The 12,500-nt window shown below is 42.4% G+C and overlaps 2 protein-coding genes across 2 annotated transcripts; one reads left to right on the forward strand and one right to left on the reverse strand.

Annotated features, from left to right (window-relative positions):
• Positions 1-1,824: 1,824 nt before the first annotated feature.
• LOC145861711 (E3 ubiquitin/ISG15 ligase TRIM25-like) lies at positions 1,825-3,148 on the reverse strand. The gene is made up of 2 exons (XM_082964615.1): positions 2,509-3,148; positions 1,825-2,076 (listed from the first exon to the last, which is right to left on the reverse strand). Exons 1-2 carry the CDS (start codon positions 3,103-3,105, stop codon positions 1,840-1,842), a joined length of 834 nt encoding a protein of 277 aa, XP_082820741.1. The 5' UTR covers positions 3,106-3,148; the 3' UTR covers positions 1,825-1,839.
• Positions 3,149-7,354: 4,206 nt separating this feature from the next.
• Positions 7,355-8,970, forward strand: LOC145861712 (E3 ubiquitin/ISG15 ligase TRIM25-like). Its single transcript, XM_082964616.1, has 2 exons — positions 7,355-8,001; positions 8,435-8,970. The coding sequence occupies exons 1-2, from the start codon at positions 7,405-7,407 to the stop codon at positions 8,606-8,608; spliced, it is 771 nt and encodes a 256-aa protein (XP_082820742.1). The 5' UTR covers positions 7,355-7,404; the 3' UTR covers positions 8,609-8,970.
• Positions 8,971-12,500: the final 3,530 nt, after the last annotated feature.

A 12,500-nucleotide genomic window follows, 5' to 3' on the forward strand; every position in this document is an offset into this window, starting at 1 on the left:
GAGGTAAACCTACAAGGTTAACGTGGGCTGGAAGAGATTTACTTCAAAACCACAGCAAACAGCTGGGACATATGCTAATATTATATCACTGGGCTCCTTGGCGGATAGTTTCATCAGAAATTATTTGTAAAAAATGTCCACACTATCTGTGCTAACAAACCCTGTGTACCAGCCCTCCCCTGTTTAACCTTGAATTTAGTTCAGAAAACCACTTGGAAATGGACCAAAACGAACCAACTCTTTACGGATCTGTTCGTCCGTAATAAACGGAGGCAGATTAGACACCACTACTCTTGTTGAAATCAGCACCAACACACCCCTCACATAAATCATACTGGTAACTAGCCTGGCAACAAGACTCACCTTTTACATTACCACAACCACCGCCTTGTTCATTCTGGATACAGAGTGTATATGTTCCTCTCCCACCTGTTCACCGACCATGATAACCCTACACTCATTAAAACCCACTACCCCATTCCACTACTTTGAACCTATCTGCTCCTGCACCAGGCCAACTAACCCTACACTCATTAAAACCCACTACCCCATTCCACTACTTTGACCCTATCTGCTCCTGCACCAGGCCAACTAACCCTACACTCATTAAAAACCCACTACCCCATTCCACTACTTTGACCCTATCTGCTCCTGCACCAGGCCAACTAACCCTACACTCATTAAAACCCACTACCCCCATTCCACTACTTTGACCCTATCTGCTCCTGCACCAGGCCAACTAACCCTACACTCATTAAAACCCACTACCCCCATTCCACTACTTTGACCCTATCTGCTCCTGCACCAGGCCAACTAACCCTACACTCATTAAAACCCACTACCCCATTCCACTACTTTGACCCTATCTGCTCCTGCACCAGGCCAACTAACCCTACACTCATTAAAACCCACTACCCCATTCCACTACTTTGGACCCTATCTGCTCCTGCACCAGGCCAACTAACCCTACACTAATTAAAACCCAATACCCCATTCCACTACTTTGACCCTATCTGCTCCTGCACCAGGCCAACTAACCCTACACTCATTAAAACCCACTACCCCATTCCACTACTTTGACCCTATCTGCTCCTGCACCAGGCCAACTAACCCTACACTCATTAAAACCCACTACCCCCATTCCACTACTTTGACCCTTTCTGCTCCTGCACCAGGCCAACTAACCCTACACTCATTAAAACCCACTACCCCCATTCCACTACTTTGACCCTATCTGCTCCTGCACCAGGCCAACTAACCCTACACTCATTAAAACCCACTACCCCATTCCACTACTTTGACCCTATCTGCTCCTGCACCAGGCCAACTAACCCTACACTCATTAAAACCCACTACCCCATTCCACTACTTTGACCCTATCTGCTCCTGCACCAGGCCAACTAACCCTACACTCATTAAAACCCACTACCCCCATTCCACTACTTTGACCCTATCTGCTCCTGCACCAGGCCAACTAACCCTACACTCATTAAAACCCACTACCCCATTCCACTACTTTGACCCTATCTGCTCCTGCACCAGGCCAACGGCCTGGGAGGACGGGACACCACCACTCAACACACCCTGGAACTCTTCTGAAGTCAAATCTAGTATGACCAAATACTTCTCTGCAGCTGCCACCAAAACATATTTTTTTTCTGTGATTTTACATTCCATTTCTGCGGTACAGTTGATAACCATTTGCTATGAACACTAAGAAGCCAACCTTACTGAAGCATATATCACTGGTTGGCCCATCCCTCTGTGCTGTCACAGATCTACTACTCACAGGGATCCTCTCAGGATCCCTCAGCCTTGACCCATCCTCCTCTACATTCTTCACTGCCTCAGCAGTGACAACCTGTTCCCAACAGTGGGGTCAGTGGGATTGGATAGGGGCCCCTCTACCTCTCTCTCTCTCTCTCTCTGACTGGAGGAGACAGGTGAAATGGTGTGTCTCCTCTGGTCAACAATACTCACCTTGAGAGACTCCACAGCCTGTTGGAGCTCCTTCAGCTCCTTCTCTCTCTCCTGGAATCTCTGCTGGACCTTCTGCTGACTCATCCCCAGCTGCCTCTGTGGAGAATCACTCTTCAATGAGCTATCAAGCTTTATTAGTCCAGTAGATCAATAGTATAGTAATGTGACATAGGGCCCATAGAGAGGAAGGTCTAAAAAATGGATGGTCCATTTACTAAATGATATTTATTTGTTGCTATGTGAATGATTATAGTTTTTATGGTAGGACTACATGTATCAACAGGTTGAGACTGAACTTTGGACTCATAAAAGGGCATTCAGAATGATAATAGTGTTTGACATTATAAAATGGTGATACATCTGGAGAATCTGGGTTGACATATCTATATACTCAAGGTTTGTGTTCATATTTGTTCTGCTGAGGATCCATTTCATTTCAATGATCTCATATTCAAACAGCCTTAGTTCCTACTGTATCTTGAATTCTTTGTTTATCAGACAGTCACCAACAAGTTGTTCTGGTCTTACCTGTTTCTCAGTCCTCTCTGCTGCAGCTGACACTGTATCATGGCCTTTATGTTCATCCATCACACACTGATAACAGATACACTGCTGATCGGTACGACAGTAAACCTCCAGCAGTTTGTCATGATGAGAGCAGATCTTCTCCTGTAGTTGTGCGGTGGCTTTGACCATCTTGTGCCTCTTCAAAGCAGGAGATTCGTAGTGAGATTGGAGGTGAGTCTCACAGTAAGAGGCCAGACACACCAGACAGGACATGAGGGCTTTCTGCTTTCTGGTCCCAGTGCAGAAATCACACGCCACATCTCTAGGTCCAGCATAGCACAGAGCAGGAGGGGGAGCAGCCTGGAGTCCTGTCTTCTTCAGTTTCTCCACCACCTCAGCCAACATGTTATTTTTCCTCAGATTAGGCCTTGGAGTGAAGGTCTCTCTGCACTGAGGACAGCTATAGACCCCTTTCAGAACATCCTGATCCCAGCAGCCCTCAATACAGCTCCTACAGTAACTGTGTCCACAGGGGATGGCGACTGGTTCCTTCAGTAGATCCAGACAGACAGAACAACAGAACTGGTCCTGGTCCAGCAGAACTCCCTGTTGAGCCATTTGGACGGTTGTTCACTCTCACACAGACAGACGACACAGAGACTCAGATCAGTTTCGTTTCCTCAGAAGAGAGTTTGTGAAGGGGGAGGGATTTCCTGGTTCTGCCAGAGGGGTGGGGTTAGAGGGAGGGAGGGAGGGGTTAGAGGAATGCAGGAAGAGAGAGAGGAACTGCAAGCAACATCAAGAGGGAGACAAATAGTTTTGTTCCAATGTTAGAGCCTTTAACATGGAACAAATGACATAATGAATCTTAAAATGTGAGTTGTTAGAATATATGAAGGGTAACAGTTTTCTATGAAGTACGTATGTATCATTATTTTAATCACCTTTATAATGCCTTATAAAGCAATAAGTCCTGAGGAGGTGTGATATATGGTTATTATACAGAACCACGGCTAAGGGCTGTTCTTAGACAAGACACAACACGGATTGAGAATTATCTAACACTTTCAACAATACAATCACATTTTATTTCATTGGTTTCATACACATATTTATCAGATGTTATTGTGGGTGAAGTGAAATGCTTGTGTTCCTGGTTCCAACAGTGCAGTAATATCTAACAATGCTTGTGTTCCCAGCTCCAACAGTGCAGTAATATCTAACAATGCTTGTGTTCCTGGCTCCAACAGTGCAGTAATATCTAACAATGCTTGTGTTCCTGGCTCCAACAGTGCAGTAATATCTATCAATGCTTGTGTTCCCAGCTCACAGAGGGCAAATCTAAAAAGTCAATGAAAATATTAGGACAAGCAATGTATATATATATATATATATATATATATATATATATATATATATATATATATATATATATATATATATATATATATATATACACTGTGTACTGTGATGTGATGCATAGACAATTTGGAGTACATCTGTAGTATATCTGAAGAATAGTAGATGTACAGCAGTAGTTATATAGGATGAACCATGACTAGAATACAGTATATACATATGAAGTGGACAGCAGTAGTTATATAGGATGAACCATGACTAGAATACAGTATATACATATGAAGTGGACAGCAGTAGTTATATAGGATGAACCATGATTAAAATACAGTATATACATATGAAGTGGATAGCAGTAGTTATATAGGATGAACCATGATTAAAATACAGTATATACATATGAAGTGGACAGCAGTAGTTATATAGGATGAACCAGGACTAGAATACAGTATATACATATGAAGTGGATAGCAGTAGTTATATAGGATGAACCATGATTAAAATACAGTATATACATATGAAGTGGACAGCAGTAGTTATATAGGATGAACCATGACTAGAATACAGTATATACATATGAAGTGGACAGCAGTAGTTATATAGGATGAACCAGGACTAGAATACAGTATATACATATGAAGTGGACAGCAGTAGTTATATAGGATGAACCATGACTAGAATACAGTATATACATATGAAGTGGACAGCAGTAGTTATATAGGATGAACCATGACTAAAATACAGTATATACATATGAAGTGGACAGCAGTAGTTATATAGGATGAACCAGGACTCGAATACAGTATATACATATGAAGTGGACAGCAGTAGTTATATAGGATGAACCAGGACTAGAATACAGTATATACATATGAAGTAGACAGCAGCAGTTATATAGGATGAACCATGACTAGAATACAGTATATACATATGAAGTGGACAGCAGTAGTTATATAGGATGAACCAGGACTAGAATACAGTATATACATATGAAGTGGACAGCAGTAGTTATATAGGATGAACCAGGACTAGAATACAGTATATACATATGAAGTGGACAGCAGTAGTTATATAGGATGAACCATGACTAGAGTACAGTATATACATATGAAGTGGACAGCAGTAGTTATATAGGATGAACCATGACTGGTTCCTGGCTCCTCCTACTGTATAACTACTGCTGTCCACTTCATATGTATATACTGTATTCTAGTCATGGTTCATCCTATATAACTACTACTGCCCACTTCATATGTATATACTGTATTCTAGTCATGGTTCATCCTATATAACTACTGCTGTCCACTTCATATGTATATACTGTATTCCAGTCCTGGTTCATCCTATATAACTACTGCTGTCCACTTCATATGTATATACTGTATTTTAGTCATGGTTCATCCTATATAACTACTGCTGTCTACTTCATATGTATATACTGTATTCTAGTCCTGGTTCATCCTATATAACTACTGCTGTCCACTTCATATGTATATACTGTATTCTAGTCATGGTTCATCCAATATAACTACTGCTGTCCACTTCATATGTATATACTGTATTCTAGTCATGGTTCATCCTATATAACTACTGCTGTCCACTTCATATGTATATACTGTATTCTAGTCACGGTTCATCCAATATAACTACTGCTGTCCACTTCATATGTATATACTGTATTCTAGTCATGGTTCATCCAATATAACTACTGCTGTCCACTTCATATGTATATACTGTATTCTAGTCATGGTTCATCCTATATAACTACTGCTGTCCACTTCATATGTATATACTGTATTCCAGTCCTGGTTCATCCTATATAACTACTGCTGTCCACTTCATATGTATATACTGTATTTTAGTCATGGTTCATCCTATATAACTACTGCTGTCTACTTCATATGTATATACTGTATTCTAGTCCTGGTTCATCCTATATAACTACTGCTGTCCACTTCATATGTATATACTGTATTCTAGTCATGGTTCATCCAATATAACTACTGCTGTCCACTTCATATGTATATACTGTATTCTAGTCCTGGTTCATCCTATATAACTACTGTTGTCCACTTCATATGTATATACTGTATTCTAGTCCTGGTTCATCCTATATAACTACTACTGTACATCTACTATTCTTCAGATATACTACAGATGTACTCCAAATTGTCTATGCATCACATCACAGTACACAGTGTATATATATATATATATATCATTGCTTGTCCTAATATTTTCATTGACTTTTTAGATTTGCCCTCTGTGAGCTGGGAACACAAGCATTGTTAGATATTACTGCACTGTTGGAGCTGGGAACACAAGCATTGTTAGATATTACTGCACTGTTGGAGCTGGGAACACAAGCATTGTTAGATATTACTGCACTGTTGGAGCTGGGAACACAAGCATTGTTAGATATTACTGCACTGTTGGAGCTGGGAACACAAGCATTGTTAGATATTACTGCACTGTTGGAGCTGGGAACACAAGCATTGTTAGATATTACTGCACTGTTGGAGCCGGGAACACAAGCATTGTTAGATATTACTGCACTGTTGGAGCTGGGAACACAAGCATTGTTAGATATTACTGCACTGTTGGAACCAGGAACACAAGCATTGTTAGATATTACTGCACTGTTGGAGCTGGGAACACAAGCATTGTTAGATATTACTGCACTGTTGGAGCTAGAAACACAAGCATTGTTAGATATTACTGCACTGTTGGAGCCAGGAACACAAGCATTGTTAGATATTACTGCACTGTTGGAGCTGGGAACACAAGCATTGTTAGATATTACTGCACTGTTGGAGCCAGGAACACAAGCATTGTTAGATATTACTGCACTGTTGGAGCTGGGAACACAAGCATTGTTAGATATTACTGCACTGTTGGAGCCAGGAACACAAGCATTGTTAGATATTACTGCACTGTTGGAGCTGGGAACACAAGCATTGTTAGATATTACTGCACTGTTGGAGCCAGGAACACAAGCATTGTTAGATATTACTGCACTGTTGGAACCAGGAACACAAGCATTTCACTTCACCCACAATAACATCTGATAAATATGTGTATGAAACCAATAAAATAAAATGTGATTGTATTGTTGAAAGTGTTAGATAATTCTCAATCCGTGTTGTGTCTTGTCTAAGAACAGCCCTTAGCCGCGGTACTGTATAATAACCATATATCACACCTCCTCAGGACTTATTGATTTATAAGGCATTATAAAGGTGATTAAAATAATGATACATACGTACTTCATAGAAAACTGTTACCCTTCATATATTCTAACAACTCACATTTTAAGATTCATTATGTCATTTGTTCCATGTTAAAGGCTCTAACATTGGAACAAGACTATTTGTCTCCCTCTTGATGTTGCTTGCAGTTCCTCTCTCTCTTCCTCCCTCCCTCTAACCCCACCCTCCCTCTAACCCCACCCCTCTGGCAGAACCAGGAAGTCCATCCCCCTTCACAAACTCTCTTCTGAGGAAACGAAACTGATCTGAGTCTCTGTCTCGTCAGTCTGTGTGAGAGTGAACAACCGTCCAAATGGCTCAACAGGGAGTTCTGCTGGACCAGGACCAGTTCTGTTGTTCTGTCTGTCTGGATCTACTGAAGGAACCAGTCGCCATCCCCTGTGGACACAGTTACTGTAGGAGCTGTATTGAGGGCTGCTGGGATCAGGATGTTCTGAAAGGGGTCTATAGCTGTCCTCAGTGCAGAGAGACCTTCACTCCAAGGCCTAATCTGAGGAAAAATAACATGTTGGCTGAGCTGGTGGAGAAACTGAAGAAGACAGGACTCCAGGCTGCTCCCCCTCCTGCTCTGTGCTATGCTGGACCTAGAGATGTGGCGTGTGATTTCTGCACTGGGACCAGAAAGCAGAAAGCCCTCATGTCCTGTCTGGCGTGTCTGGCCTCTTACTGTGAGACTCACCTCCAATCTCACTACGAATTTCCTGCTTTGAAGAAGCACAAGCTGGTCAAAGCCACCGCACAACTACAGGAGAAGATCTGCTCTCATCATGACAAACTGCTGGAGGTTTACTGTCGTACCGATCAGCAGTGTATCTGTCTGATGTGTACAATGGATGAACATAAAGGCCATGATACAGTGTCAGCTGCAGCAGAGAGGACTGAGAAACAGGTAAGACCAGAACAACTTGTTGGTGACTGTCTGATAAACAAAGAATTAAAGATACAGTAGGAACTAAGGCTGTTTGAATATGAGATCATTCAAATGAAATGGATCCTCAGCAGAACAAATATGAACACAAACCTTGAGTATATAGATATGTCAACCCAGATTCTCCAAATGTATCACCATTTTATAATGTCAAACACTATTATCATTCTGAATACCCTTTTATGAGTCCAAAGTTCAGTCTCAACCTGTTGATACATGTAGTCCTACCATAAAAACTATAATCATTCACATAGCAACAAATAAATATCATTTAGTAAATGGACCATCCATTTTTTTAGATCTTCCTCTCTATGGGCCCTATGTCACATTACTATACTATTGATCTACTGGACTAATAAAGCTTGATAGCTCATTGAAGAGTGATTCTCCACAGAGGCAGCTGGGGATGAGTCAGCAGAAGGTCCAGCAGAGATTCCAGGAGAGAGAGAAGGAGCTGAAGGAGCTCCAACAGGCTGTGGAGTCTTTCAAGGTGAGTATTGTTGACCAGAGGAGACACACCATTTCACCTGTCTCCTCCAGTCAGAGAGAGAGAGAGAGAGAGAGGTAGAGGGGCCCCTATCCAATCCCACTGACCCCACTGTTGGGAACAGGTTGTCACTGCTGAGGCAGTGAAGAAAGTAGAGGAGGATGGGTCAAGGCTGAAGGATCCTGAGAGGATCCCTGTGAGTAGTAGATCTGTGACAGCACAGAGGGATGGGCCAACCAGTGATATATGCTTCAGTAAGGTTGGCTTCTTAGTGTTCATAGCAAATGGTTATCAACTGTACCGCAGAAATGGAATGTAAATCACTGAAAAAAAATATGTTTTGGTGGCAGCTGCAGAGAAGTATTTGGTCATACTAGATTTGACTTCAGAAGAGTTCCAGGGTGTGTTGAGTGGTGGTGTCCCGTCCTCCCAGGCCGTTGGCCTGGTGCAGGAGCAGATAGGGTCAAAGTAGTGGAATGGGCTAGTGGGTTTTAATGAGTGTAGGGTTAGTTGGCCTGGTGCAGGAGCAGATAGGGTCAAAGTAGTGGAATGGGGGTAGTGGGTTTTAATGAGTGTAGGGTTAGTTGGCCTGGTGCAGGAGCAGATAGGGTCAAAGTAGTGGAATGGGCTAGTGGGTTTTAATGAGTGTGGGGTTAGTTGGCCTGGTGCAGGAGCAGATAGGGTCAAAGTAGTGGAATGGGGTAGTGGGTTTTAATGAGTGTAGGGTTAGTTGGCCTGGTGCAGGAGCAGATAGGGTCAAAGTAGTGGAATGGGGGTAGTGGGTTTTAATGAGTGTAGGGTTAGTTGGCCTGGTGCAGGAGCAGATAGGGTCAAAGTAGTGGAATGGGGTAGTGGGTTTTAATGAGTGTAGGGTTAGTTGGCCTGGTGCAGGAGCAGATAGGGTCAAAGTAGTGGAATGGGGTAGTGGGTTTTAATGAGTGTAGGGTTAGTTGGCCTGGTGCAGGAGCAGATAGGGTCAAAGTAGTGGAATGGGGTAGTGGGTTTTAATGAGTGTAGGGTTAGTTGGCCTGGTGCAGGAGCAGATAGGGTCAAAGTAGTGGAATGGGGTAGTGGGTTTTAATGAGTGTAGGGTTAGTTGGCCTGGTGCAGGAGCAGATAGGGTCAAAGTAGTGGAATGGGGTAGTGGGTTTTAATGAGTGTAGGGTTAGTTGGCCTGGTGCAGGAGCAGATAGGGTCAAAGTAGTGGAATGGGGTAGTGGGTTTTAATGAGTGTAGGGTTAGTTGGCCTGGTGCAGGAGCAGATAGGGTCAAAGTAGTGGAATGGGGTAGTGGGTTTTAATGAGTGTAGGGTTAGTTGGCCTGGTGCAGGAGCAGATAGGGTCAAAGTAGTGGAATGGGGTAGTGGGTTTTAATGAGTGTAGGGTTAGTTGGCCTGGTGCAGGAGCAGATAGGGTCAAAGTAGTGGAATGGGGGTAGTGGGTTTTAATGAGTGTAGGGTTAGTTGGCCTGGTGCAGGAGCAGATAGGGTCAAAGTAGTGGAATGGGGTAGTGGGTTTTAATGAGTGTAGGGTTAGTTAGTTAGAAGGGTGTTTTTTTAGTATTATCATAATTTCCCCTTTTCCCATTTTGTATCCCATAATATCATGGATTTATATTATAGTCCAGTTGAGGCAGGTGAGATGCCTTTGGATATACGACGTAATAAATTGTCATTAGCTTATTGGGTTGAAAGGCTGTGAGGTTGAGCATCCCACTGCTACTGTTCTAGATGACTGTTGGGAATATACTAGTAGACAAGGCAGTGGTTTTGGTTGGACAGTTGGAAAGCTTGCTGATGAGAGTAGTTTCAGGGAGTTGGAGGTTGGCCCTTTCTGTGGTGATAGGGGATGTTCCTCCATGGTTACTCCCAGATCCTGTTGTTGATCTAACCTTGGTAGACAAAAGGAAAAGATTGGGTCAGAAGTCAGTGATAAAGGGAAACTGGTTGACAATTACATTGGTAGAAGTTGTTATGCTTTTTTACCTCTTTTCACAGATGGATCCAAGGGCCCAGATAGTGGGCCCACAGGAGCAGGTGTTTACCTTCCTGAATGTGATGTGCAGATATGTAGAAGACTAACAGATGAACTGTCAGTGTACTCAGTTGAACTGTTGGTGATAATAGTTGTCCTCCAGTGGGTGGAGGACGTACAGCCTGTTAGAGTTATAGTATCCTCAGATTCTCTGTCTGTATTGAATAGTTTATCATCTGGTAAATCTATTAGGAGTGACCTACTATTGGAGGTATTAATGTTATTATGGAGAATTGAGAGAATGGGTCTAGTAGTGAGATTCTGCTGGGTCCCAGCACATTCAGGTGTGGAATGGAATGAAATTGTAGACTAGTTAGCTAAAATAACTTTAAAACAAGATATAATATATATTAATGTTCCACTGGGTAGAGGTGAGGACAAATGTGAGATCAGAGACATTTTGATAGATGTGTGGCAGAAGAGATGGGACTCTGAGCACAAGGGACGGCATTTATATGCCCTCCAAAGAAAGGTCGGTGGACCAAGGTTCAAAGGTCAGATTAGGAAGGAAGAGGTGGTGTTTCCTCGATTGTGTTTAGGACATTGTACATTGAACTGGTCCTTCCATCTGGTTGGCAGCATGTGAATGGTTTGTGTCTGGAGGGTATTGTCAATGAAACGGTGGAGCATGTGTTGTTATATTGTTGTAAGGATGTTGAAGAGAGGGAAAGATTGAAGTGTAGGGTCATTGAGGTTGGGGGGGGTTTGGAAGGGATTTGGGGGATGGGGGAGGGTCTATTAGAAGTTAGTAGGGATCTTTTTTATTTTCTCAGAAGTACTGAGTTAGGTAGGAGGATTTAGAAATGGTGTAAACCGTGATTGAACACACTCCAGCACAGTAGGAGGCGCCACGCTCCTTTAACGTTGGTTTGAGGACCGCCATTATACCATAGAAGAAGAAGAAGTTGGTAACGTGAGGTTTTGTCGTTCGTGAAGAGTGCAGCTATTCTTTTGCCTATTTTCCAAATGTATTTTGTCATGGTGGGAGGGTTTGTTTATCGGTTTCCGCTGTTTATCGGTTAGAGTTGAGGAGGGAGTAGGGTAGTTTGATGTCCTCAACCGAGTGGAGAAGAAACGCTGTCTCTTCAGGTGCGTTGTGGAGAATGGTGTGGAGGAATTATTGATCCTGGTCGGTGAACAGGTGGGAGAGGAACATATACACTCTGTATCCAGAATGAACAAGGCGGTGGTTGTGGTAATGTAAAAGGTGAGTCTTGTTACCCGGCTAGTTACCAGTATGATTTATGTGAGGGGTTGTGTTGGTGCTGATTTCGACAAGAGTAGTGGTGTCTAATCTGCCTCCGTTTATTACCACCGAACAGATCCGTAAAGAGTTGGTTCGTTTTGCTAAATGTGGAAGTGTTTTTCTGAACGAAATTCAAGGTTAAACAGGGGAGGGGTGGTACACAGGGTTTGTTAGCACAGAGGAGCCCAGTGATATAATATTATATATATATAATATTACTATATGTCCCAGCTGTTTGCTGTGGTTTTGAAGTAATTCTCTTCCAGCCCGCGTTAACCTTGTAGGTTTACCTCAGGTAACTTATTATTAACTAACCTTGTAGGTTTACCTCAGGTAACTTATTATTAACTAACCTGTAGGTTTACCTCAGGTAACTTATATTAACTAGGTTACAGCTACTAATAATGGCTAACTGGGTAATTTGATATGTCGTTGAAATCTGTTGGTTCGTAGACATCAAATAGAGAGAATGCTGCGCAGGTTCACTGAGTTGTAAACCTAATGGATAGGTGGAGATCATTGATTTGTAGCTCTGACTCAGTTGCTACCTCAGATTATGAGCCTATCAAGTGTGGTGAATGAGGTATGTAGTTCCCACAGAAGACCACAGGGAGGAGCAAGAGAGATATAAACCCATACAGTTTATCTCTTTAAATACCCTGAACCTAACAATCAATCTAATGTATTTATAAAG

This window comes from Salmo salar, chromosome 18 (assembly GCF_965601325.2).
Source record: "Salmo salar chromosome 18, fSalSal1, whole genome shotgun sequence".
In the NCBI taxonomy this organism is placed as follows: Eukaryota; Metazoa; Chordata; class Actinopteri; order Salmoniformes; family Salmonidae; genus Salmo; species Salmo salar.